This window comes from Phallusia mammillata, chromosome 8, assembly GCF_965637545.1.
Source record: "Phallusia mammillata chromosome 8, kaPhaMamm4.hap1.1, whole genome shotgun sequence".
Lineage (NCBI taxonomy): Eukaryota > Metazoa > Chordata > Ascidiacea > Phlebobranchia > Ascidiidae > Phallusia > Phallusia mammillata.
Window position 1 is genome coordinate 19,039,045 of NC_137259.1, and position 25,433 is coordinate 19,064,477.

The 25,433-nt window shown below is 37.1% G+C and overlaps 2 protein-coding genes and 2 long non-coding RNA genes across 4 annotated transcripts; all 4 read left to right on the top strand.

Annotated features, from left to right (window-relative positions):
• Positions 1-1,460: 1,460 nt before the first annotated feature.
• Positions 1,461-4,079, top strand: LOC145204253 (uncharacterized). Its single transcript, XR_013853460.1, has 4 exons — positions 1,461-1,576; positions 2,604-3,064; positions 3,347-3,456; positions 3,847-4,079. It is a non-coding gene; the product is annotated as an uncharacterized LOC145204253 (long non-coding RNA).
• A 5,992-nt stretch (positions 4,080-10,071) lies between these two features.
• Positions 10,072-12,196, top strand: LOC145204249 (uncharacterized). The gene is made up of 3 exons (XM_080076737.1): positions 10,072-10,357; positions 11,204-11,457; positions 11,671-12,196. The coding sequence occupies exons 1-3, from the start codon at positions 10,072-10,074 to the stop codon at positions 11,845-11,847; spliced, it is 717 nt and encodes a 238-aa protein (XP_079932863.1). The 3' UTR covers positions 11,848-12,196.
• Positions 12,197-12,889: 693 nt separating this feature from the next.
• On the top strand, positions 12,890-16,190 carry LOC145204254 (uncharacterized). Its single transcript, XR_013853461.1, has 5 exons — positions 12,890-12,947; positions 13,953-14,380; positions 14,691-14,800; positions 15,182-15,284; positions 16,023-16,190. It is a non-coding gene; the product is annotated as an uncharacterized LOC145204254 (long non-coding RNA).
• A 5,185-nt stretch (positions 16,191-21,375) lies between these two features.
• LOC145205451 (uncharacterized) lies at positions 21,376-24,364 on the top strand. Its single transcript, XM_080078176.1, has 3 exons — positions 21,376-21,769; positions 23,222-23,475; positions 23,713-24,364. The coding sequence occupies exons 1-3, from the start codon at positions 21,412-21,414 to the stop codon at positions 23,890-23,892; spliced, it is 792 nt and encodes a 263-aa protein (XP_079934302.1). The 5' UTR covers positions 21,376-21,411; the 3' UTR covers positions 23,893-24,364.
• The last annotated feature ends 1,069 nt before the right edge of the window (positions 24,365-25,433 follow it).

The following is a 25,433-nucleotide window of genomic DNA, read 5'->3' on the forward strand; positions in this document are numbered from 1 at the left end:
GTTGAAAATAGGTTTAAAATAATTAAATCACAAACAAAAATTTTGAACATTTTATTTACACTCGAAGTCATTTAACGACCCCTAACGGCTCCACGTTTGTTAACTTCTAATTAAACATTGCTAGAATCTCTTTTGACAAATCACCAAATATGTTATAAATACCCTTAGGTGTGTAATAAGCAAGTACAGAATGACGTCATAAACCAAGTAGACGCTGCAGACGAGAATGACGTCATTAGTCGAGTAAGCAAGCGAACGACAAGCATCTTCGTACAAAGGCAAAAGGAACCAAAATGTACTAATTTACGTAGGCCTAGCTTTTTTCTTGCATTTCATTGCTGTATTTTACTTTATTTGTCTGTTTTTTTATCGTTTGAAACGATTTTTTTCATTTTTTAGAAGCCTACGGTGCCACCTAGTGTCCAACGAACGACCCCTTTCATCGCGGAACTTCCCCATCACGTCATAACCGTCGCCATCGCAACTCCCTACGTCATACTGACGAAAACCACTTGACGTCACCGAAAATCTCATTGAGCATTTATCTCCACGTTTTAGATTTACGTCACTGTGACGACACAAACATGACGTCATGGTCCGTTTGGTCATCGGCCACAGGGGACGTCATGCAAGGATCTGTTTCTCCTACGTCGCAGTGACGCAAATTACTGACGTCACGTTCACAGTGGCAACCGATGGCAAAACTGTGATTGGTAAACTGGAGATTTTTTTTTCTGAACAGTGCGAGATGTTATCGCTCACACAAGAACTCACAAATACAGCGGGTTGTTCATTCCACGTTTATGGGGTTATGTCTGTATATGCGACAGGCGCGTCGGACCATTTGGACAGTATAGGTGTATCTGCTTCCACCAAGTGCTAAATTAATACAGTTTAATTTACACGCACAGTGGCGCTACAGCATTGCTTCTTGCACTGCTGGTCAGACTCGTCCTTTGGAGATATTTTTTGGAATAATCTACTATTAAACTGTTTTTGACACAAAGTAACCGACGTTTTAACATTCCAAATTAATGTAATGCGCCAGGCGCCAATATTCTATAAAATATTGATGAAAAGTTTTTCTTATTTTTCTGTGACAAACAATGTTCAAAAATTACTCCAGAGGTTGTCTTTTTGTGGTTTTCTGTGTAATTTCTTATTTTATGCGTATTGTGTTAGGCGGAATAATTTCAATATTACTGAGGTCATCACTGGCTTAATTGTGGCTGTCATGACGACCAAATGAATGCTCGTTATTGACACCAAGTGACATATAAAGTTAAATTTGACCTGCACATTAACTTCTCCGCAATCTTTACCAAATCATTTCTTAACCTGACATAAGACAGGTTTCATTGATCTCTTATTTTCAACTACTTGTTTCTTTCCGGAGGAGGTGATTGGTTGGCCAGAACACGCGGCTGCTTGATTGAGCGAACGAGAACTCCGCAGGCAGCTGAATTGGGGATTCCGAAGCTGACTTGCAGGGGCGCCAAGGTTAATATAAAAGCAAAGAGCTGATTCCACGCGCTTTTAAACACGTTTTCCTGGGAGCGGATGATAGAAGCTGCACGTAAGTTTGGGTTAAATAAATAAGATATGTGGTGTTAAATGTTATAATACTTAAACGCCATAGTATATTCACATACACGTTGTAACATAGGGTATTTACGGTATTGTTTTAATGTATAAGTTTAAATACCAAACAATTCAGTGATTACACATTATGGTGGTGTGTTTTAATCTCTGAACTGTATAATCTAATCATGTACACCTGGTAACTAAGTATATTCGACATAGTTTATTAAATAATTAGGTTGGCAACCGAATTAACTAATTACTGCAGAGTTATTGATCTCAAACGTGTGGCCTGTTTCATCGAGAAACATTTATCTTATCATATGCGCGTTATAACGTAAGGTATATTAAGTACAGTTTGGATATATAAGGTTAGAACCGAATAAATTACTGATTATCGCATATAGTTTTGCGAGTTATCAAACGTAACGTGTAGTAAACTGTCGCTTTTACAAACTGTATTGACAGTGTAGTTGGTTTAGGAATGAATAGCTAGCTTCCCAGTTAGCTTATCAGAGCGGTTGGTAGCAATCCTTGTATGCTTTGGGAAACAAATGTTTTTGCCTAAGGTTAATTGGTTTCTGTGTTTTATGCCTTTCGAAACTGCCGACGTGAAGCAACCGTCTTTAACTGAATGCTCGAGTGATACTGTTTGTAGTTGTGCGTTTCGTCTTCCCACTGTTAAAGTTAATTTCTCTTAAAAGCAGAACTACGCTCGTTTTCAAAATATTAAGATCAGGTCACACTCGTTTATGAATTAGTATACGCCAGGTTTATATGAGGCTTCATACCGAATTAGATGCTTGGGAGACCGGCTTTACTCGGTATAACGCCTCTATATGCCTGGCGTAATCTATTTCTATTACAGAGTAACAATTTATTTTGTCACTATAACTAGAGAAATCTATTGATAATAATCGTAATGCAAGTTTGTAGGGCATATGCACAATTTATTTGGTTACTTTATATATCTTAAATTTTGATGTCTACTTTACACTAATTGCAACTTACATATTTTGCAGCTGTTTCGTCACAATGTCGTGATTTATGACGATGGCACTGTATGACGTCATAGTGACAAAACCGGTTTGTTAACCGGACAAAACCGGTTTTCTGCTCGGGACGATTTTAAAGCACTTAGGGACTTACCCAGAACCTTGTTTTGTTTTTACTATTTTTTGTTTACTTTTTTTCTCTCCTCTTTTATTCCTCTTTTATTCTTTTTTATTCTGAACTTGTTTTTTTCGCCGCACTATATAATATCGAGGGTGTGCACGGCCCTTTATATTATTTTTGCGGATTTTTGAAACCAGGTTCTGGGTTACTTACTACGCGCATAAACGGCCCCTTTACTTAATTTATAAATGTTTAATCTTAAAGCGAATAACGGCATTTAATTGTTTAACTCTGAAACCGGTTTTGACACACTAAATGAGAACCTTGCAACCATCCAACGGACCTGAACGGAACTGAAGCCCCAGTGGTCAGTGAAGGGCAGCTTGTTTTCCCTTTGTCGCATGCGGGCGCATAATGCATTGTGACGAACCTTGTAGTAAAGACGTCCATTTAGGACAATTGTGTAGGCTTTGTTTAAGTCTACAGCGGTGGGTCCTGGCCCGCGAGGCAATTTTTCATGACACGCCAAACGGTTTGTGCGTTCATATTAGCGTGCGTATATTTATTAGCTACATTAGAGTTTTATGAAATAAATAACGTTCCATGTATGATACTTGGAAATTTGTAAGAATTGTTAATTTGTCTGCAGCTGAGTGGAGACGACGGGATAAGGAAGCGACGATGATCAGATCCGTATATCCGGACCAAAGGTGTTGACTGGAGTTGATCAATCAACAAATCAGCAAGCACCAGGAGGAGGTTAAAATGTTTGTTTTGTCGCTTGAGTGACGTAACCATTAGTGACGTCATGTTGGTAACGTCATTCATCCCCTTTAAGTTCTTATTTAAAGTATCTTATTCCATTTTGAACATGCTTATTACCGCATAGGTTAAATATATGTTTGTGTGCCTGTATTAATTAAGCGGTGAATGATTCCAAATAAGTTTTCAGTCTGTAATGATACGCTACTGTTGTCTCCATCTCTCGTACTGAGTCTCTGGTGACTCGTGATTATACAATAAACAACACAGTTTAGGAGGGTAATAGGGTTACTATAAAAATTTTTGCGAGAAAATGAGGGTTTTTTGGTGAAATAAATTTCCACGTTTGTTGCACATTGCTATTGTTTAAACGTTGTTTGTCTGCAGCTGAGTGAGACGACAGGATGGTCCATCGGTCGGATGGTCCATCGGTACACCACATTTACTTGGATTACGCAAGAAACAACTCAATCTCTCCATCGAACAAGAAACTTAAATTCCGATAAGTCAGGTTTCGAGTCTGTCGTGTAATTCACCAAAGTCGTTCAAACAAAATCATTTCAATGTAACTCCATACTTTTAATATAATTTCATGACTTGATAGTAGTTTTTACTTTATGGACCCTATTGTAGATTTTTTACTGTTTTTTATAAATTTTTTATGTGCATCTCCCGTAATCGGGTTTTGCTTTCATAACTTGGACGACATAAAATGCACGACAAACTCTTTGCATGTGTTTGGTCTAGCTGTTTGTTTTTAATGTGTTTACGCTAAATGTGTTAGGTTAATTGGGAACTTAAAAGGGGGTCCACGATGGCGGTTTTACTTGGTTGGTTTACAAAACCTCTACATTAGCCCCCATTCACAAATAACAAGTTTAAGCTAACTAGGTAATTTGTCATGGAACCTAATTGTTCATAAGTTAACTCCCATGTTTATAAGTAGTGTTAATTTTAACGGTATAATGATTCATTACTGCTAAGGTCACTTCCATACCCTTGTTAAAAATTAGTTTCAAAACTAAATACTGTCGTTAAAAGTGTTATTAAATCACAGTTGGTCTTTCAAACTTCTGATCTGAATTACACAGTATTTTATAACCCATAGTTTTTGCTCCCTTCTATCGCGTTCATGCCCAACTGCATTCGTTGACTTTACGCCTTCGTACTTAACCACGGTTTTAAACCAGGACTATATCCTAAACTGAAATACAATACAATACAAACTTAAATTTTTAACCATCTAATCTAATCTTAGTTTAGTTTTTGAATGTATGTAATTACTTTACTAATCGCCATTACTATTCCTAGATCCCAATATGCACAACTGCAGCGTTAAAAGGTTACGACCGAGCATTGATCAGCTAAATTGTGTCAAATACTCGATCTATTAGATTTGTTTTAATTGCGTTTAAACAACCATTTGTCCAAGGTACTTGATCCACCAGTTTTTGAGCTTTTAAACCGAATATCATGGGTAATAATGATAAAGTTAATGGGATACCCGGAACCTTGTTTCATAATCTATTTTTATTTACTTTTACTTCACTTCTCTTTTATTCTTTACATTCCTTGCATTTTTATTTTGCCGCATTATATAATATGGGCGATTCGTGCACTGTCTCCCATATTATTTTTGCGGATTTTAAACAAGGTTCCGGGGTTATTTTTGCGCATAAACTGTAATATAAACTTCGATAAAAACGTAATTACGCCTTTACCGCATCTTCGCATAGTTTATTTTTTCTGGTGGATCAAATATTCTATCCCCTAACACGTTACGTCATAGTAGGGTAATTCCCATGAGCGCGCCCCCCTCTACTAACAAGTTACGTCATATTAGGGAAATTCCCAAAAGCGCGTCCCCCTCCCCCTAACGTGATACCTCATAGTAGGGGATTTCCCTAAAGCACATTTTCCTCCCCTAACACTTTACGTCAAAGTAGGGGAGTTCCTGTTTGCTCAAGAAAACACAAGTTGGCGCTGTATTAATTTTTCAACTTATTTCCTTTTCAGTGAGGTTTTGTATTCTACCTGGTAAACCGCATTAGTTAAGCGTGTGTGTGTTGTGAGGGTTTTAATACTTAATGTGTAATTGGTAATATATGTTTAAATATGTTTTTATTTGTAAATAGTTTTGTTAACACTAATGTACATGTTGAAATATATTTGTTTTTTTGGGGGGTTTTGATAACAGCATAGGTATGTTTGTGTGTGTGTATGTTTGTGTTACTGTTTTTACTAGGAGTTTATCCCCGTTTGTATAGGCTTAATTGTTTGTAGCTGTAGTGTTTGTTTATATATATATACCTGTTTCGGTAACAGATATATGTGTCTATATCTGTTACTGATTTACACTGACAGATATATATTTATAAATGTGTGTTTATGATGTTTTTGTGTATTTTTATTTTTGTTAACGCTGTTAAATTTACTTTACCATGTTTTCAGCTTGCGCCTTTCGTGCGCCAGTCTGTTTTCCTCGTTTCTGTTGTAGTTCTGCACCGAACGAGGGTTTCTCTACTACCTTAGACGAAACCCATTGCGTGGGTTGACACCTTGACGTGGTGCAATGGCTTTTAAACCAAGATCAACCCGCAGAATCCAGTGTTTACCCCAGTTTTTTATCCAAATGTTTATGTTGTAAAAAACGATGAACTGATCTTATCTCTTGCGTGTTTAGGCTCCTCGGTAATAAACAATTATTTTTTTCATTCCTTCACACACCTTAGATGCGAAATTCGATTCAGCGTTGCATAATGAACAAAGACTTTCTTGAAAAAAAGTACTTCTTCCTGTCTTGGTTTAATTTATTTCTGCTTTATTTTTTACTGGAGTTTTTTGTATCGAAATAAAATTACACAAACGACGGTAAAAAACAATAAAATAAACTTTCATAGTACGCCAGGCCCATTGAAGGCGTAATTACGAATCAAGCCAGTCACCAAACATTCCCATACGGCATAATATCTGAAGTCAACTTTGTTTTAGTTTAAAGCCTGATTCGAACCATTGGTGACCAACTAAATCTCCTTGTATGTGGTTAAACATACTTTCGTTGCAGATATCATAATTTAAAACCTCAATAGTGCTGGTGGAAGCTAGAGCAATTTCCAAATGTGCCACAAAGTTAACTGCGCCAGATATCTGCACATTAGCCTAAAAAAAAACCAAAACACTTTTCGTAACCAATAGTGAATACGTTTGTTATAAAATCCCCGGTTTCTTAGAGAGCAGGGGTCGGCAACCCCTGGCACGCGTGCCAAGGTTGGCATACGAGGTGGTTTTCAACCGATTTGCGTGTTTATATTAAAGTAACAATTTAACCTGTTACACGACTTGTTTATAGTTTTTGTCTTATCATTGAAATAAAATCAAGCCTTACATGCACAAAACACTCTGCTTTCTCTTTATTATTGATATCTGCTGGCACGAACCACTATTATTTAGAAAAACTTTGGCACGCGAGGTTATTAACACATGGAAATAACAAGTAAATTGGCACGCGTCGCCTAAAAGGTTGCCGATCCCTGTTATAGAGAGACGTTTTTTAGTTTCGTTATTCGTATTTTGTTAGTTTATGGAGACGACAAGAAAACGCTTTTACCGGGCGGTCGTCACATGTGGAGGCAGGTAGGGGCCTCTACAACTTGGAAATAAATGAAAATCACAAGATTTTCATTGGGCTTCGAAAAAATACTTAAAAAACATTTTGCTCACTTACATAAGAATTTAATGTTGCTGGATATTCCTGGTGTACGATGGCAAAGTCATAGTCATACGTCGTTGAGTTATAACTGGGATGATTCGAGAAGCTTGAAACGGAGATAATCTGCCCTGGTTCCTTCCAATTAATAGTTTCCAACACCACTATAACGACGCTGCAAAACATAGAGAAAAATTCAGGCAAACGAAATACCGTTTGTGCACGTCTGACTTTTCCTCGCTTAAATACGTCTGCAGCCAGGAAAAGCTGCGGTTATGTCATTTCAGTCTGACTCGCTGGAACGTATTGAAGCAAGCAAAAGTCATTTCTGTACAACTTACATATTACGCCTTGCTGGGAAGACTTTATTGTAACTATATATTGCATGTATCCTGTGGTGGGATTCAGCCGGTTCGCACCGGTTCTATAGAACCGTCTCACGAATTTTTATGAGATCAGCGAACCGGTTAGCATTTCTGGTTACTGTCAATGGACTTTTTGTGACAGAACCGGCTGAAAAATATGACTTTTGTGATAGAACCGGCTGACAAAAAAATTGAATGCTATCACTGCATGTATCTCTTTATTGTTATTTTTTATTGTATGTTTACTGAATTATATCATACCACAATTGATTTTTTCAGGTGTATAAAAGCACAAGCAACCTGATAAGTTTTACAAACGTTTTATTTTCACAAACAAAACAACACAAATTTATTCGAATTCATCAGACATATCAGCACACACGATACACATTACATCATTGTTGGTTTAAACCAGTGTTTACACGCAAACGTGCCGATGACAGCGAAACGATTTTGTGGCATTTGCGGTGGAACAATGGTGCTTTGTCTACACGAGCTGTTTACAGGTTCACCTTTTCCCACTGAGATGAACAAAGCGGCTACTCAGGCAGACGTATGAATAACCGATTGTCTTTCCAACAAATTATCAGTTACCGTGATGTCATTACGTGTCAGTTTGTTATAAAACAAGTCACTGTTTGTTACAGGGTCCTTTGCAACTCATGTTTTCCCACAACATTTTTTGGCTTGTTAACAGTTTGCCTGATAAAACAAAGGAACCAAGAAAGTATTTTTGCTCAATTAAGTAACACTCGATAAACTTGAAATGCTTGCAGGGAACAAATGTAACTTTGTTTGTTTACAAATCCAGTTAGTAGGCGATCTGCTTTAGCCCGCCTATTTTTGTAAGGAAGTCAACTACTTTTTAATTTTTTTTTTTGCGGTTTCAGGCACACTAAAATATTTTTTTGTAATTCACAAACCTTTGACATATCACCATTTTTGTAGCAGACATTATAACATTTTAATTTGTTGTGCGCATGACCGCGACTCCTCGATATATTGGCAAAAGAACCGTTTTTTTAAAAAGATAATGAAAAAGTTTGAGAACCACTGAGTTAAATAAATATGAATAGCAGATGCTTAAAATTCACAATGGTCGATTGGAGAAAAACAACGGTTGGCGGTTAATGAAACAACCTGCAGTATATTTCGAAACTAAAATAACGGGCATGAATTTATTGCAAAAATAAACTTACTGCCACATACTTGCAAATGGGGAGAAAACACAAACTTGTAAATATTACAGGCAATTTTATATAGCAGCGATGAGAAGCAAGCGTCAAACTTATTGTTTGTTTATTTGTTGCTTCAAAGTTAGGATAAGCGTCACTGAATTGAACTCATTCTTACCAGATATATAAAAGCACAACCAAGCTTACTAGGTTTGCAAATGTTTTATTTTTACAAACGAAACAACACAAACTTTAATGTAGATTCGAATTCATCAGACATATCAGCACACACGATACACATTACGTTATTGCTGGTTTAATACACATTACATCATTGCTGGTTTAATACACATTACATCATTGCTGGTTTAATACGCATTACATCATTGTTAGGATATACCAGTGTTTGCACGCGAAAGTGGCAATGACTGTGAAATAGGTGTGTGTGTGACATTTGCGGTGGAACAATGGTGCTTTGTCTAAACGAGCTGTTTACAGGTTCACCTCGTCCCACTGAGATGAACAAATCGGCTACTCAGGCAGGTGTATGAATAAGTGATTGTCTTTCCAACGAATTCTCGGTTACCGTGATGGCATTACGTCAGCTTGTTATGAAGCAAGTCACTGTTTGTTACAGCGTCCTTTGCTACTCATATTTACCCACAAGTTTGAAGTAGCGCAACGTTTTCTGGCTTATTTACTGTTTGCCTGATGAAACACAGGAACCAATAAAGTACTTTTGCTCAATTACATAACACTCGATATAACTTGAACTGCATGCGGGGGTCAAATGCAACTTTGTTCGTTTACAAATCCAGTCAGCAGGAGATCTGCTTAAATTTTGTTTATGATATAATTTTGTTAACTTTATCGAGTTTCGTTTTTGGTTTGCATAGAGCAGAGTTTTCCAAAGTTAGATTGCCTAAAAAATCTTTTTGATCGCCGATTTTTGTAAGAAAATCATCTAATTTTTTATATTGCTTCATAGCCTACCTTTTTCCCATAGTTAAGTCATTTAATCAATTTTATGACACAATGGAATATTTTCCCTTAATTTACACAACTTTGACCTTTGACATGCCACAATTTTTGTTGCAGAAATTATAACGTTTTAACTTGCAGTAGTGTTTCGAAGTTATTTGTCGAAGTTATTTACAGGCTCTCCCTCCAAATGCACCGACGTCATGGAACAAACACCGGCAAGTAGTCGAAAAAAGGGCGATTGTTTCAGTATCGGTTGCCATGGTGACAGCACGAGAGACGTTTTAGAAAAAGAAGCCTTTTTTGCTTGAGGCACTTTTGCCATATATTTATATATGCCTTGAAGTGACCAAAATTAATCATTTGCTTTTAATCTTCGAGCAGGATGTATTTGTTTCCTAAGCTTGTTTTCCTCTTGACAATCATCGATGCGTCATATTGTCATGACAACCACCAGCAAAAATATTTGGTTTGTCGGCCACTTGACAGTTTGTTTGAGCAACAACTTTCAAGTTCATTGAATCAGTCAACACTAAGAGGACCTCCAGGTCGGCCAGGTAAACGCGGACCTCCTGGTTATAAAGGTGACCAAGGTCAACCTGGTCCGGTTGGACCCCAGTCATTGCTGAATTGGACCCGAATCGACAATCGTATAAGTGAAATAATTAATGGTAAGACTTTAGTTTTCTTTTGTTAATAAGATAAGAAATTTTAACCGCTGTCCGAATTCTTAATATAAACCTGACAACAAAATCAAAGCTTAAAACACGAATTTACAAAACTATGTTATGCCAATACATTTACTAATTGCTACTGCAAATGCACTAAAATTGGTTGTGGAAATGCTTTCAAATAATGCGTCAAATAGTAAGTAACCAAGTATGCAATAATTCTGAAACTTTTAGTGTCACTGGTGAGTTCCCAGAAATACATGGTGGCAGAATTACAGCTTTGACGTCACGCATGTAGCAGGTAAATCCCAACACAAGTGACAAACTTCCTACAGGAGCTGGTTAACTGGTTGTTTTCCTCGCAAACTCCAGTATTTCTTAAATATAATCCTCACATATCAAATCCTCATGGGGGTTCATCACTGAGCCGGTGTAGTTTAAAGCGCGAGTCCTGGAAAGACTCCTTTTGTGGATTCGAATCCCACCACAGGCTAGATTTTTCTTTTTCCAATAGCCGTCCGAAATTCAGGCGTAAATGCTATGTTTTGAATTTTAGCGTCTAGTACCCTATTCTGCAGTAGTTTTCACAGTTGTTTTTACATAAATGCATCAACAATCGAAAAGCATTAACTGACAAACATTTACTTATTTGACGTCTTAAATATTGAAGTTAATAACCATCTTTAACAATTTGGCGCAATATCGTGCAAACAAATTTGCTCTAAAATTGGAATTACCTCAAATTTAGCACAGTTGCGACAACATTGACACAAACAAGCCAATAAATTTGCCACTCCGACAATGTCAGTCATTATTTGTAAAGGTGAAACTTCTTTCTATTTGCAGAACAAAGAAACTGTACAGGAGTCGTGTACAGAGATCATTGCTACTGGCTACCGTGGATTGTTGCAACATGGAGTGGTCACGCTGGAAAGTCGGCAGCTGCATATGTTTGTAGTTCTTACGGAGCCACATTGGTTGACATAGAGACTAAAGAACAATATGATGTACTTTACAAATACATTGGAAAAGCTTGGCAGATGTACGTTGATCAACCGACATACGATTTTGTTCGAGTGTGGTTGGCATCAAGTTACACGGTGAGTGTTTCATTTCTTACAATCGACAACTCATTGTGAAGGGAACAGTGTTAACAAAGACAAACAAATTTATATTGAGGAACTACTTAAATAGTTGTTTAACTTTTACTATTTTATAGGTGTTTAGTAAAAACAAATAGTTTAAGTAAGTCAGTCGTAAATAGATTGATTAGCTGGTTTCATGTTGTGGCCAATCAACGTTAATTTGTTTAGAATGGAAATGCGGTGAGCTCCACAGGTGGGAGCGTTTACACACGATGGTATAGCGGCTATCCTAACAACAACCCTGGTATCGGATGGATTGTGAGAGAACCTACATATTCTGGGGCTTCCGGGATGCAGACAATTACCGAGAGTTATCAAAACGCTCTGCCGTTCTGTCGCCTGTAAATTACCTTTTAAATTGTTTTTCAGAAACAATAAAATATTCACTAGCCTGTTTCTGTGATAAATTAATTAAACCCAAAGACTTTGTCAAGCTTAATTCAAGTTAAATGATCGCATCGGCAAATATCGCAATATCGTTGCCTTTTTTCAAGTTTTTGTTAACCTAACCCAAATGTACACATGTTTGTTAACTAACCGATATAACTTTGTCACAAACGGTATTTTGTAAATATTTAAAAACTCACAATTTAAAATGTATTGAAACCTGCGCTTTGTCGGGTTTTTGCTGGAGTAGAAAAATATCGAGTTTGGGATGTGAGGAAAAATAATAGAGTATAAAGACCAGCTTCGGTCTAAATGACAATTAACATTTATTTTGGTGTTGTTTGGTAATTTTTCTGCCGCAGCGCGTTGTACCAAATTTTTAAACTTGTTGTTATTTCATTGTTAATAAATTCAATTGGGTGTTGCAAATGTGTGTTTTATGCGGTTTAAAGTAAAACCAGTAGGATATTGGTTTGACAGCAGCAAGAGCATGAAGACCAACATCTTAGGTTGAATGTGCACAAAAAGTAGATCAAAGTTTCAATTCTACATTAAATGCTGCGTCTAAGTTTAACATTAAAGCATCATACGTTTTCTTTTCAAGGTTGCAGGGCAACTGTCGCACGTCATGTATGTTTGAAGGTAGTTTTTTCGCCAATGTCGCAAGCAAGTAACTTTTTAATTTTATAAGGCTCTCGTTTCATGATCCAAAGATCGTGTGTTCAAATCCCTCAAAATCCGAAAATCGCTTAAACATGATAAGTTAATGAATAATAACGTCTCAATTTTATTTCATGTTAAAACGTTTCTTCAATCTTGTCCATGTAAAACTCTCACAAACAAGCAAAGTTTAATGTTGCAAACTTGCTGCAAACAAGCAGGTGATTGGTTGGCCAAAACACGTGACGGCTTGATTGAGCAAACGAGAACCCCGCAGGCAACTGAATTGGGGATTCCGAAGCTGACTTGCAGGGGCACCAAGGTTGATATAAAAGCAAAGAGCTGATTCCACGCGCTTTTAAACACGTTTTCCTGGGAGCGGATGATAGAAGCTGCAGGTAAGTTTGGGTTGAATAAATAAGATATGTGGTGTTAGATGTTATAATGCTTAAACGCCATTGTGTATTCACATACATTTTGTAACATAGGGTATTTACTGTATTGTTTTAATGTATAAGTATAAATACCAAACATTGTAATGATTACGCATATAGCGATTTGTTTTAATCTCTGAATTGTATAACCTAATCATGTACACGTGGTAACAAAGTAACAAATAGGTTAGCAACCGAATTAACTAATTACTGCATAGTTGTTGAACTCAAACGTGTGATGGCCTGTTCCATCGAGAAACATGTATCTTATCATATGCTCGTTATAACGTTACGTATATTAGGTATAGTTTGAATATATAAGGTTAAAACCGAATAAATTACTGATTATCGCATATAATTGTGCGAGATATCAAACGTAACGTGTAGTAAACTGTCGCTTTTACAAACTGTATTGAAAGTGTAGTTGGTTTAGGAATGAATAGCTAGCTTCCTAGTTAGCTTATCAGAGCGGTTGGTAGCAATCCTTGTATGCTTTGGGAAACAACTGCTTTTGCCTTAGGTTAATTGGTTTCTGTGTTTTATGCCTTTCGAAACTGCTGATGTGAAGCAACCGTCTTTAACTGAATGCTCGAGTGATACTGTTTGTAGTTGTGCGTTTTGTCTTCCCACTGGTAAAGTTAATTTCTCTTAAAAGCAGCACTACGCTCGTTTTCAATATATTAAGATCAGGCCACACTCGTTTATGAATTAGTATACGCCAGGTTTATATGAGGCTTCATACCGAATTAGATGCTTGGGGGACCAGATTTACTCGGTATAACGCCTCTAATATGCCTGGCGTAATCTATTTCTATTACAGAGTAACAATTTATTTTCTCACTATAACTAGAGAAATCTATTGATAATCGTAATGCAAGTTTGTAGGGCATATGCACAATTTATTTGGTTATAAATATCTTGAATTATTGATGTTTACTTTACACTAATTGCAACTTACATATTTTTCAGCTGTTACGTCACAATGTCGTGATTGATGACGATGGCTCTGTATGACGTCATATTGACAAAACCGGTTTGTTAATTGTTTCTGCTCGGGACGATTTTGAAACACTTAGGGATTTACCCAGAACCTTGTTTTATTTTTCCTATTTTTTTGTTTACTTTTTTTCTCTCCCCTTTTATTCTTTTTTATTCTGAACTTGTTTTTTTCGCCGCATTATATAATATCGAGGGTGTGCACGGCCCTTTATATTATTTTTGCGGATTTTTGAAACAAGGTTTCTGGGTTACTTACTACGCGCATAAACGGCACCTTAACTTAGTTTATTAACGTTTAATAACGGCATTTAATTGTTTAACTCTGAAACCGGTTTTGTCACACTAAATGACAACTTTGCAACCATCCAACGAACCTGAACGGAACTGAAGCCCCAGTGGTGAGTTTTAGAAGGGCAACTTGTTTTCCCTTTGTCGCATGCGGGCGCATAATGCGTTGTGGCGAACCTTCTATAGATAAAAGTTTCTATTTATATACTGAAGACGTCCGTTTAGGACAATTGTATAGGCTTTGTTTGAGTCTACAGCGTTGGGTCCTGGCCCGCGAGGCAATTTTTCATGGCACGCCAAGCGGTTTGTGGGTTCATATTAGCGTGCGTATATTTATTAGCTACATTAAGAGTTTTACGAAATAAATAACGTCACATGTATGTTATTGGGTTTTTATTAGTATTGTTGATTTGACTGCAGCTGAGTGGAGACGACGGGATAAGGAAGCGACGATGATCAGATTCATATATCCGGACCAAAGGAGTTGACTTGAGTTGATCAACCAACAAATCCGCAAGTACCAGGAACAGGTTACTATGTTTGTTTTGTCGCTTGAGTGACGTAACCATTAGTGACGTCATGTTGGTTACGTCATTCACCCCCTTTAAGTTCTTATTGAAAGTATCTTATTCCCTTCTGAAGATGCCTATTACTGCATATGTGAAATATATGTTTGTGTGCCTGTATTAATTAAAGGGTGAATGATTCCAGATAAGTTTTCAGTCAGTAATGATACGCGACTGTTGTCTCCATCTCTCGTACTGAGTCTCTGGTGACTCGTGATTATACAATAAACAACACAGATTATGTGGATAATAAGGGTACTTTTTCGAGAAAATGAGGGTTTTTTGGTGAAATAAATTTCCACGTTTGTTGCACATTGCTGTGTTTTAAACGTTGTTTGTCTGCAGCTGAGTGAGACGACAGGATGGACCATCGGTCGGGTCCAGATCTACAGGAGTTGACGAACGAATCAGCAAACATTGGAAACAACGACATCAGGAAAGGAACGAGGTAACTTTGTTGAAATGAATCTAAACTTGTACGCCAGGCTTAATATAGATGTTGTAAGAAACCCAAGCGCACATCCATGCATTTTTATATGGGGAAGCGTGAAGTGGAAAAATCTAGCCTGCGGTGGGATTCGAACCCATGATGTGTGTTGTTCTTTAAATCGCAGTTTTTATAAATTAGCCACTTAGGGTGATTTTGACAACACTAGTAAGCAAAGCACTAAAGTATGGTTCGTAACAGACAAGCAAAACACACTACATTTTTCAACCTACCCATGTTGTCAAACCAAGTCGCGGTGCCCTTTGCGCCGCTCGCTTCTCCAGTGAGATCCCAACTTCTGTGTCACTTGTTAGTAGTCTTAAAGGTAGTCTACTTCACTTACCCTACGTTCCCCATATATGTATTACCGTTGGCTTATTTTTAACCTAGGGATTTTCGTAACCTCTACCTGATCCTGTGTCACTAATGTAGTGTTTGTGTTATTCTCGGGAATGCTTGGGGAGACCGGCTGATTCGGTATAACGCCTTAAATAGGCCTGTTGTACAATGATTTATAAATGAGTGTGCCGTGATCGCTGGTCTGCAAGGACGCTTCAGGGCTGATCCCAGTTACAAGTTAACATATCAGTAATTTATGTATTTTTAGGCATTCCAACCAGCTATATATTTTATGAACTTTCCATGTAACTTATAACAGACGCAGGCCTAGCAAAACTACAACTTTACATTTATTTCCAGGAACTACACCACATTTACTTGGATTACGCAAGAAACAACTCATTCTCTCCATCGAACAAGAAACTTAAATTCCGATAAGTCACATTTCGAGTCTGTCGTGTAATTTACCAAAGTGGTTCCAAGAGAATAATTTTAATTTAACTCCAAACTTTTAATATAATTTCACGACTTGATAGTAGTTTTTACTTTATGGACCCTATTGTAGATTTTTTACTGTTTTTTATAAACTTTTTATTTGCATGTCCCGTTATCGGGTTTTGCTTCCAAAACTTGGACGACATAAAATGCACGACAAACTCTTTGCATGTGTTTGGACTAACTGTGTGTTTTTAATTTGTTTAGGCTAATTGTTCTTGTGTTATACTTGTTTTGGCTAAACTTGTAAGGCTAATTGTTTTTGTGTTAAACTGTGTTTAGGCTAAATGTGTTAGGCTAATTGGGAATTTAAAGGGGGGGTCCACGATGGCGGTTTAACTTGGTTAGTTTACAAAACCTCTACATTAGCCCCCATTCACAAATAACAAGTTTAAGCTAACTAGGTAATTTGTCATGGAACCTAATTTTTGTTATATAACTCCCATGTTTATAAGTAGTGTTAATTTTAACAGTACAATATTTACTACATTACTACTAAGGCCCCTTCTATGCCCCGGTTACAAATTGGTTTTAAAACTAAAGGCCGTCGTTAAAAGTGCTATTAAACCATAGTTGGATAACCTTAGTTTTTAAAATCCCTGACCTTAATAACATCAAATTATTGTATAACCTATAGTTTTTAGGGCCCTTTTATCCAATGTCACAGTTGCGCCTTGGTACTTAAGCCACAGTTTTTAAACCGTATTCTTTTCCTAAACTGAAATACTTTACATAAATTTTTAACCATCTAATCTTAGTTTAGTCTTTCATTTTTTATGTTTATAATTACTTTACTAATCGCCATTACTATTCCCAGATTCCAATATACCCAGCTACAATGTGGGAAGTTAAGACCGAGGATTGGGCGGTTAAACTGTCAAAAAATCCTTCCTTGGTTTTAAGTACGTTTAAATCCCATTTATCAAAGGTACTTGATCCACCAGTTTTTACGCTTTCAACTCGAATATCATGGGTAATAATGATAAAGTTAATGGGATACCCGGAACCTTGTTTCATGATCTATTTTTATTTTCTTTTACTTCACTTCTCTTTTATTCTTTACAATCCTTGCAATTTTATTTTGCCGCATTATATAATATGGGCGATTCGTGCACTGTCTCCCATATTATTTTTGCGGATTTTAAACAAGGTTCCGGGATTATTTTTGCGCATAAACTGTGATATAAATTTCAAAAAAACGTAATTACGTCTTTACCGGAACTTTGCATAGTTATATTTTTCTGGTGGACCAAATACTCTGTCCCCTAACACCTTACGTCGTAGTAGGGAAATTCCCATTAGCGCGCCCCCTCTCCTAACAAGTTACGTCATATTAGGGAAATTCCCAAAAGCGCGTCCCCTCCCCCTAATGTGATACCTCATAGTAGGGAAATTCCCTACAGCGCCTTTTCCTCCCCTAACACGTTACGTCAAAGTAGGGGAATTCCTGTTTGCTCAAGAAAACACAATTTGGCGCTGTATTAATTTTTCAACTTAGTTCCTTTTCAGTGAAGTTTTGTATTCTACTTGTAATCCGCCTAAACCGCAATAGTAGTTAAGCGTGTGTGTGTTGTGAGGGTTTTAATACTTAATGTTTAATTGGTAAAATAAGTCTAAATATGTTTTTATTTGTAAATAGTTTTGTTAACACTAATGTATTTATGTTTAAATATATTTGTTTGTTTTTCTGTTTCTTGATAATACTAGTGGTATGTTTGTGTGTGTGTGTGTGTTTGTGTTTGTGTGTTTGTGTGTGTTTGTGTGTGTATGTTTGTGTTACTGTTTTTACTAGGAGTTTATCCCCGTTTGTATAGCTTAATTGTTTGTAGCTGTAGTGTATGTTCATAATATAAATATATATATACATATATATATATATATATCTGTTTATGATGTTTTGTGAAGTTTTATGGTTGTTAATGCTGTTTAATTTACTTTGCCATGTTTTCAGTTTGCGCTTTTCGTGCGCCAGTCTGTTTTCCTCGTTTCGGTTGTAGTTCTGCACCGAACGAGGGTTTCTCTACTGCCTTAGACGAAACCCATTGCGTGGGTTGACACCTTGACGCGGTGCAATGGCTTTTAAACCAAGATCAACCTGCAGAACCCAGTGTTCGATTCAGTGTTATATGATGACCAACGACTTCGGAAAACTTTGGAAAATACTTGTTCGTGCATTAGTTTAGTTTATTTCTGCTTTATTTTTTACTGGAGTTGTTGTATCGCAGTAAAGTTACACATACGAAGTAAAAAACACGAGGTTTCCTAGGAAAGTTTAGGCAGAATGAAGTAAATTATTGATAGCTCAGTTGTGACCTAAGTAACATTTAAGTGGGAACCCATGAGTTGCTTCTTTTCTGCTAGAGCCATGCGTTACTTCTGAACGCATAGGTTGCCTTGGATGATGGCATGAGCGTTTGCCGAAACGTTTGAAAATGTGACAAAACCCTTCGATATTTTGATCTTTTAAACCCCCTTGTATACACAGATTCAATTTGTCTCAGAAAAGATAATTTGTACAATTGTTTCCTGCAAAATATGTCAATTCCGGAGAACAATAACAAGTTAAACAAAATATAAACAAGCACTAACCAACATTAACCAAAGGGTTTAAGTTATTTGGTTTTACTGCTTAAAGCACTGTTGTCTGTAATTTTTGACATGTATGTAGAATGCAAGCTGAAGACAGTGCACACTGTATGATGCGTTGGCGCCCACTTGCGGTCAGTGTAAACTCTGCACTGGGTTTTCGTCACATTGATCTATAATGAACAAAATAATGGTTTAATCCAGTAATTCTGAATCTTTTTCAAATCTTTTGCACACTCAATTTCCTCTTTTAATGTTTACCATTAAGTAAAATACAAATCTGATTAAAATAAACTTTCATAGTGCGCCAGGCCCATTGAAGTCGTCATTACGAATCAAGCCAATCATCAAACTTACCTATAGGGGCATAAAATATGAAGTCAACTTTGTTTTAATTTAAAGCCTGATTCGAATCATTGGTGACCAACTAAATCTCTTGTATATGGTTAAACATACTTTCGTTACATTAACATAACTTAAAACCTCAATAGTGTTGGTGGAAGCTAGAGCAATTTCCAAATGGGCCACAAAGTTAACTGCGCCTGATATCTGCACATTAGGCTAAAAAAAAAAACTTTTCGTAACCAATAATAAAACGTATGTTATAAAATGCTCTGTTTCTTGTAGAGAGACCGCCAACTTAAAACACATTTTTTTAGTTCCGTTTCTGCGTATTTTGTTAGTTCATGGAGACGACAAGGCAATGCTTTTATCGGACGTTCGTCACATGTGGAGGTGGGAAGGGACCTCTGCAACTAGGAAATAAATCACAAGATTAACATTGGGCTCAGAAAAAATCTTCATCAATATTTTGCTTACTTACATAAGAATTTAATGTTGCTGGATAATCCAGGTACGCGATGGCAAAGTCATAGTCCTGTATCCTTGAGTTATAACTGGGATAAGCTTGAAACGGAGATAATCTGTCCTGGCTCTCTCCAATTAATAGTTTCCAACACCGCTATAACGACGCTGCAAAACACAGAGAAAAAAATCAGGCAGTGGAAATACCGTTTGTGCACGTCTGACTTTGCTCGCTTGAATTTGTCTGCAGCCAAGGAAAGCTGCGGTTACGTCATTTCAGCCAGACTCGCTGGAAACGTATTTAAGCGAGCAAAAGTCATTTCTGCAAAAATATTACGCCTTGCTGGGAACACTTTATTGTAACTATATATCACATGTTTCCCTTTATTGTGATTTTTTATCGTATCTTTACTGAATTATATCATACCACAATTGATTTTTTCAGGTGTATAAAAGCAGAACCAACCTTATTATTTTTACAAACGTTTTATTTTCACAAACAAAACAACACAAATTTAAATGCAGATTCGAATTCATCAGACATATCAGCACACATGATACACATTACGCCATTGCTACGGTTTAATACACATTACATCATTGCTGGTTTAATATACATTACATTATTGGTGGTTTAAACAAGTGCTCACACGAAAGTCCCGAGGACATCTTAACAGTTTTATGTGACGTTTGCGGTGGAACAATGGTGCTTTGTCGACACGAGCTGTTTACAGGTTCACCTTGTCCCACTGAGATGAACAAAGCGGCTACTTAGGCAGGTGTATGAATAAGCTATTGTCAGTTTGACAAGAAAGTATTTTTACCCAATTAAGTAACACTCGATATAACTTGAACTGCATGCGGGATCAAATGCAACTTTGTTTGTTAACAAATCCAGCCAGCAGGCGATCTGCTTAAATTTTTTCTCAAAGTTGGGTGGCTGAAAAATTTTTGGGGTCGGCGATTTTTGTAAGGAAGTCCTCTACCATTTAATATTATTTTATCTGCAGTTTGAGGCACAAAATAATTTGTTATAATTTACACACCTTTGACATATCACCATTTTTGTAGCAGACATTATAACGTTTTAACTTGTTTTGCGTAATTTTGCATAACTAGCTCAAATTCTGCAAGTCAATTTTATTTTTTCTTAATTACATACTCAGGTTTAAGGACCGCAAGCCCTAGATATAATGACAAAGTGACTGTTCTGAAAAAATAATAAATAATTTGAGAACCACTGAGTTAAATGAATATAAATCGCAGAGGCTTAACTTTCACAGTGGTCGATTGGAGAAAAACAACGATTGGCGGTTAATGAAACAGTCTGCAGCATATTTCGAAACTAATAAACGGGCATGGATTTATTGTAAGGCAAACAATCGGCAGAAACGTTTTGCCAAGGCAGCAAAACAGTTTTGTGACATTCGCAGTGGAACAATGGTGCTTTGTCTACACGAGCTGTTTACAGGTTCACCTTGTTCCAATGAGATGAACAAAGCGGCTACTCAGGCAGGTGTGTGAATAAGTGATTGTCTTTCCAACAAATTATCGGTTACCGTGATGGCATTACGTCAGTTTGTTATGAAGCAAGCCACTGTTTGTTACGCCGTCCGTGGAAATCTGTCGTCGCTTTGTCGAAGTTTTTTACAGGCTCTCCCTTCAACTGCACTGACGTCATGGAAAAAACACCGACAATGCGAGTAGTTGAAGAAAAAGGCGATTGTTTCAGCATCACTTGCCATGGTGACAACACGAGAGACGTTTCAGAAAAAAGGAGCTTTTTTTGCTCAATGCACATCTGCCATTTATATATACCCCAAAGTCACCAAAATTAATCAATTGCTTTTAGTCTTCGGGCAGGATGTACTTGTTACCTAAGCTTGTTTTCCTCTTGACAATCATTGGTGCGTCATATTGTCATGACAACCACCAGCAAAAATATTTGGTTTGTCGGCCGCTTGACAGTTTGTTTGAGCAACAACCTTCAAGTTATTTGAATCAGTCAACACTAAGAGGACCTCCAGGTCGGCCAGGTAAACGCGGTCCTCCCGGTTTTAAAGGTGAGCAAGGTCAACCTGGAGGCCCAGGAATGCAAGGGGTCAAAGGTGGAAGGGGTGAACGTGGTTTGCAGGGCCCAGAAGGACCACCCGGGCCGGTTGGACCCCAACCATTGCTGAATTGGACCCGAATCGACAATCGTATACATGAAATAATTAATGGTAAGACCTTCAGCTAATGATTTCTGTTATCGATAACATAGGAAAGGTATCGATAGCATAGAAAATCTTAATTTAGAATTAACAACAATATATTTGATTAAATTAAGAAAACGTATTTACAAAAGTATATTATTCTAATACATTCAATAATTGCTACTGCAAATGCACTAAAATTGGTAATGATAAAGCTTTCAAATGATGCTTTAAATCGAATGTAACAAAGTGTGCAACAATTTTGTAACGTATACTTTCACTGGCGAGTTTCCCAGAAATACACGGTGGCAGAAATACAGCTTTGACGTCATACATGCAGTGGGTAAATCCCAACACAAGTGACAAACTTCTTACAGGAGTTGGTTAACTGGTTGTTTTCCTCGCAAACATCAACCTTTCTTACGTACAATTCTTACGTATGAGACATCGAAACGTTGGCATAGTAGAATAAAAAACTGCCGAAAGAGCTGAAAATTTTGTTGGTACAATCCTTACATATCAAACATTTGACAGTTGAAGCTAGTAACTATTTTCGGCGCTATCTCGTGTACATGCTCTAAAAGTCGAATTGCCTCCAATTTAGCACTGTTCCAACAACATTGACACAAACAGACCAATAAGTTCCGGCCAAAACACCAACACTGTCAGTCAATATTGGAATGGCAAAATTTCTCTCTATTGGCAGAACAAAGAGTATGTAAATTTCGGCGGGTTTACTACTGAAGCTTAGTTAAAAGAGCGTGAGTCCCAAAAAGACCCCTGTCGTGGGTTCAAATCCCACCGCAGGCTGGATTTTTTTTTCTAAACATTCTATGTTCTGAATTTTAGCATCTTGTACCCTAATCTGCAGTAGTTTTCACAATTCGTTTCACATAATCGTATTGTGCGGAAATATGCAACCTGGTTGACGAAACGCCTTTTCAGTATTTTTATAGAAAATAATAGCTTTCGCATAATCTAATGTCTTAGATTTGTCTGTGATGTCACAAGCTGCCCTTAGATCATCAATATGCGTAAACAAGCGCATCTACAAGTGAAATAAATCTTGAATGTTGTAGTGAAGGAAGAAATATCGCGGAAAGCTTATTTTATTCAGCTTGGACCGTCATTCTCACGACTCTGCAAGATAAAATTACAACTACCATTCCTTAAAAGTAAAAGTTTGAACACCACTGTCGTAGGTCTGGGAATAGTCTATGCGGCCTACACGAGTGTCGATAGAACGTTGAGTGGCTCTTATGAACAGAAAGGTTCTTCACCCCTGTCTCAAACATTTGACAGTTGAAGCTAGTTACCATATTCTAGCGTTTGGCGCAAATTCGTGTAAATAAACTTCTCTTAAAGTCGAATTACCTTAACTTAAGCGCAGTTGCAACAACATTCACACAAACAGACCAATAAATTCGCCACTCTAACAAATTCATTATTTGTAAAGATGAAATTTCTTTCTGTTGGCAGAACAAAGAAAGTGTACAGGAGTGGTGTACAGAGATCATTGCTACTGGCTCCCGCAGATTGTTGCGAAATTCAGTGGTCACGGTGGAAAGTCGGCAGCTGCAAATGTTTGTAGTGCCTACGGTGCCACATTGGTTGACATAGAAACTGAAGAACAATATGATGTTCTATACAAATACATTCAGAAAGCTTGGCTGATGTACGTTGATTACCCGACACGCGATTATGTTCAAGTGTGGTTGGCATCAAGTTACACGGTGAGTGTTTCATTTCTTACAAGCGGCCATTTATTGTGAAGGAAACAAAGCAAAATTAAAATTGAGAAAACACGTCACATAAGTATGTTCTTAAGATCCGAATGAACGCGATAATTGTTTAATTTTGATAATTTTGTAACTAGATGTTTAGTACAAACAAAGTATTTAAGTAAGCCTGTGGTGAATACATAAATTAGCTGGTTTCAGGTTGTGGCCAATCGACGTTAATCTGTTTAGAATGGAAATGCGGTGAGCTCCACAGGTGCTAGTGTTTACACACAATGGTATAGCAGCTTCTTTCCTAACAACAGTCCTGGTATCCTTTGGGAAGTGGGAAAACCTACACGGACTGGGTCTACCGGAATGTGGACAAATAGCGAGAGTTATGCATCCGCTCTGCCGTTCTGTCGCCTGTAAATTAACTTTGAAGTTCTTTGGTAGAAACAATAAAATATTTACACGACTGTTCCTGTGACAAATTAATTAAAACTGAAAACTTTGTTAAGAATAATCCAAGTTAAATGATCGCACCGACAAATATCGCAATACCATTGCCTTTTCCGGGTTTTTGGTAAACTAACCCAAATGTACATATGTTTGTTAACTAACCCATATGATACAGGTATAACTTCGTCAGAAACGCTATTTGGCAAATATTTAAAAACTCACAATTTAAAAATGTATTGAAACCTGCGCTGCGCTGTGGCGCTGGAGTGAAAAAATAGCGAGTTTGGGATGTGAGAAGAAATAATAGAGTGACGACCAGATTCCATCTAAATGATAATTCACATTTACTTTGTTGTTGTTTGGTATTTTTTTCCACACCGCGTTGTACAAAACTTAAAACTTGTTGTTATTTCATTGTTAAGTAATAAATTCAAGTGGGTGTGTCAAATGTGTGTTTTATGCGGTGAGACCAGTAGGAGATTGTGTTTGACAGCCACAAGAGCATGAAGGCCAACATCTTAGGTTGAATGTGTACAAAAAATGAATCGATGTTTCCATTCTACATTAAATGCTGCGTCTAATTTTATCGTTAAAAATATCTTACGTCTTAAGGATTTACATACGTTGAAAAATGCGATCAAATATTAACGCACAAATAAAAATGTTAAAACCTTTATTTACTCGAGGACATTTAACGGCCCCTTGCTCCGCGCTTGTAAACTTCTACATACAAATTGCCAGACACCAAACATGTTACAGAAACCTTTGGGTGTGTAATAAGCATGTACAGATTAAAACCAATTTGCATTGTAGCATTTTCGGACTTTCTAGATGCGTTAGTGGGTGGACTCTTACTAACACTAGATCAGGGGTGCACCGCCTGCAGTCGCAAAGACGACTTTATGTCTCAACACTCGGCAACAATGCGAAACACCAGGCACCACAATCGTCACAACATAGATGGTGACATCATAAAGAGTTAATGCTTATCTTCAGACTGTTTACTGTACCCCTGTAAAAGATTAATTAAAATATTTGTTAGAAAACCGAATTTGACAGGACAAAGCAAACTGTGTGTCAGGGTTCGAATAGTTGGTAAAATATAACTTAATGACATACACCAGAGGTGTGCAATCTTTTTCACTGTGGAGCAAAATACAATTACCATGATTAGATCGCGGGCCGCACCTTTATTTTGTTGCATACAAAATATGTCTATATTGAGTTAGCAAGTAAAATTCGCTTTTGATATTAGCTGCATTATTGTCAGATCACAGAAACATATCGCCAGGCCCATTGATCTTCTCAAATATATTTCTATTAGTTTTTCAGTACTTTTAAAACCCAACCCATATGCGGTTCAATTGGCCGTAATTGGCCCTTGAGTCGAAGGTTGCACGCCTGCTTCAGAACAATAGAAATTATATACATACATGATGTTTATTCATGAAAAATATTTACAGAATCTCAATCAACCAATCCCCCAAAAAGTTGATTTTATTGTACAAGTT

Bases quoted from the DNA above. Each gene is read 5' to 3' on its own strand.
- LOC145204249 (XM_080076737.1), top strand. From the start codon at position 10,072: ATGTATTTGTTTCCTAAGCTTGTTTTCCTCTTGACAATCATCGATGCG. The intron at 10,358-11,203 runs GTAAGACTTTAG...TTCTATTTGCAG, and splicing joins TATAAGTGAAATAATTAATG to AACAAAGAAACTGTACAGGA. The intron at 11,458-11,670 runs GTGAGTGTTTCA...TAATTTGTTTAG, and splicing joins GGTTGGCATCAAGTTACACG to AATGGAAATGCGGTGAGCTC.
- LOC145205451 (XM_080078176.1), top strand. From the start codon at position 21,412: ATGTACTTGTTACCTAAGCTTGTTTTCCTCTTGACAATCATTGGTGCG. The intron at 21,770-23,221 runs GTAAGACCTTCA...TTCTGTTGGCAG, and splicing joins TATACATGAAATAATTAATG to AACAAAGAAAGTGTACAGGA. The intron at 23,476-23,712 runs GTGAGTGTTTCA...TAATCTGTTTAG, and splicing joins GGTTGGCATCAAGTTACACG to AATGGAAATGCGGTGAGCTC.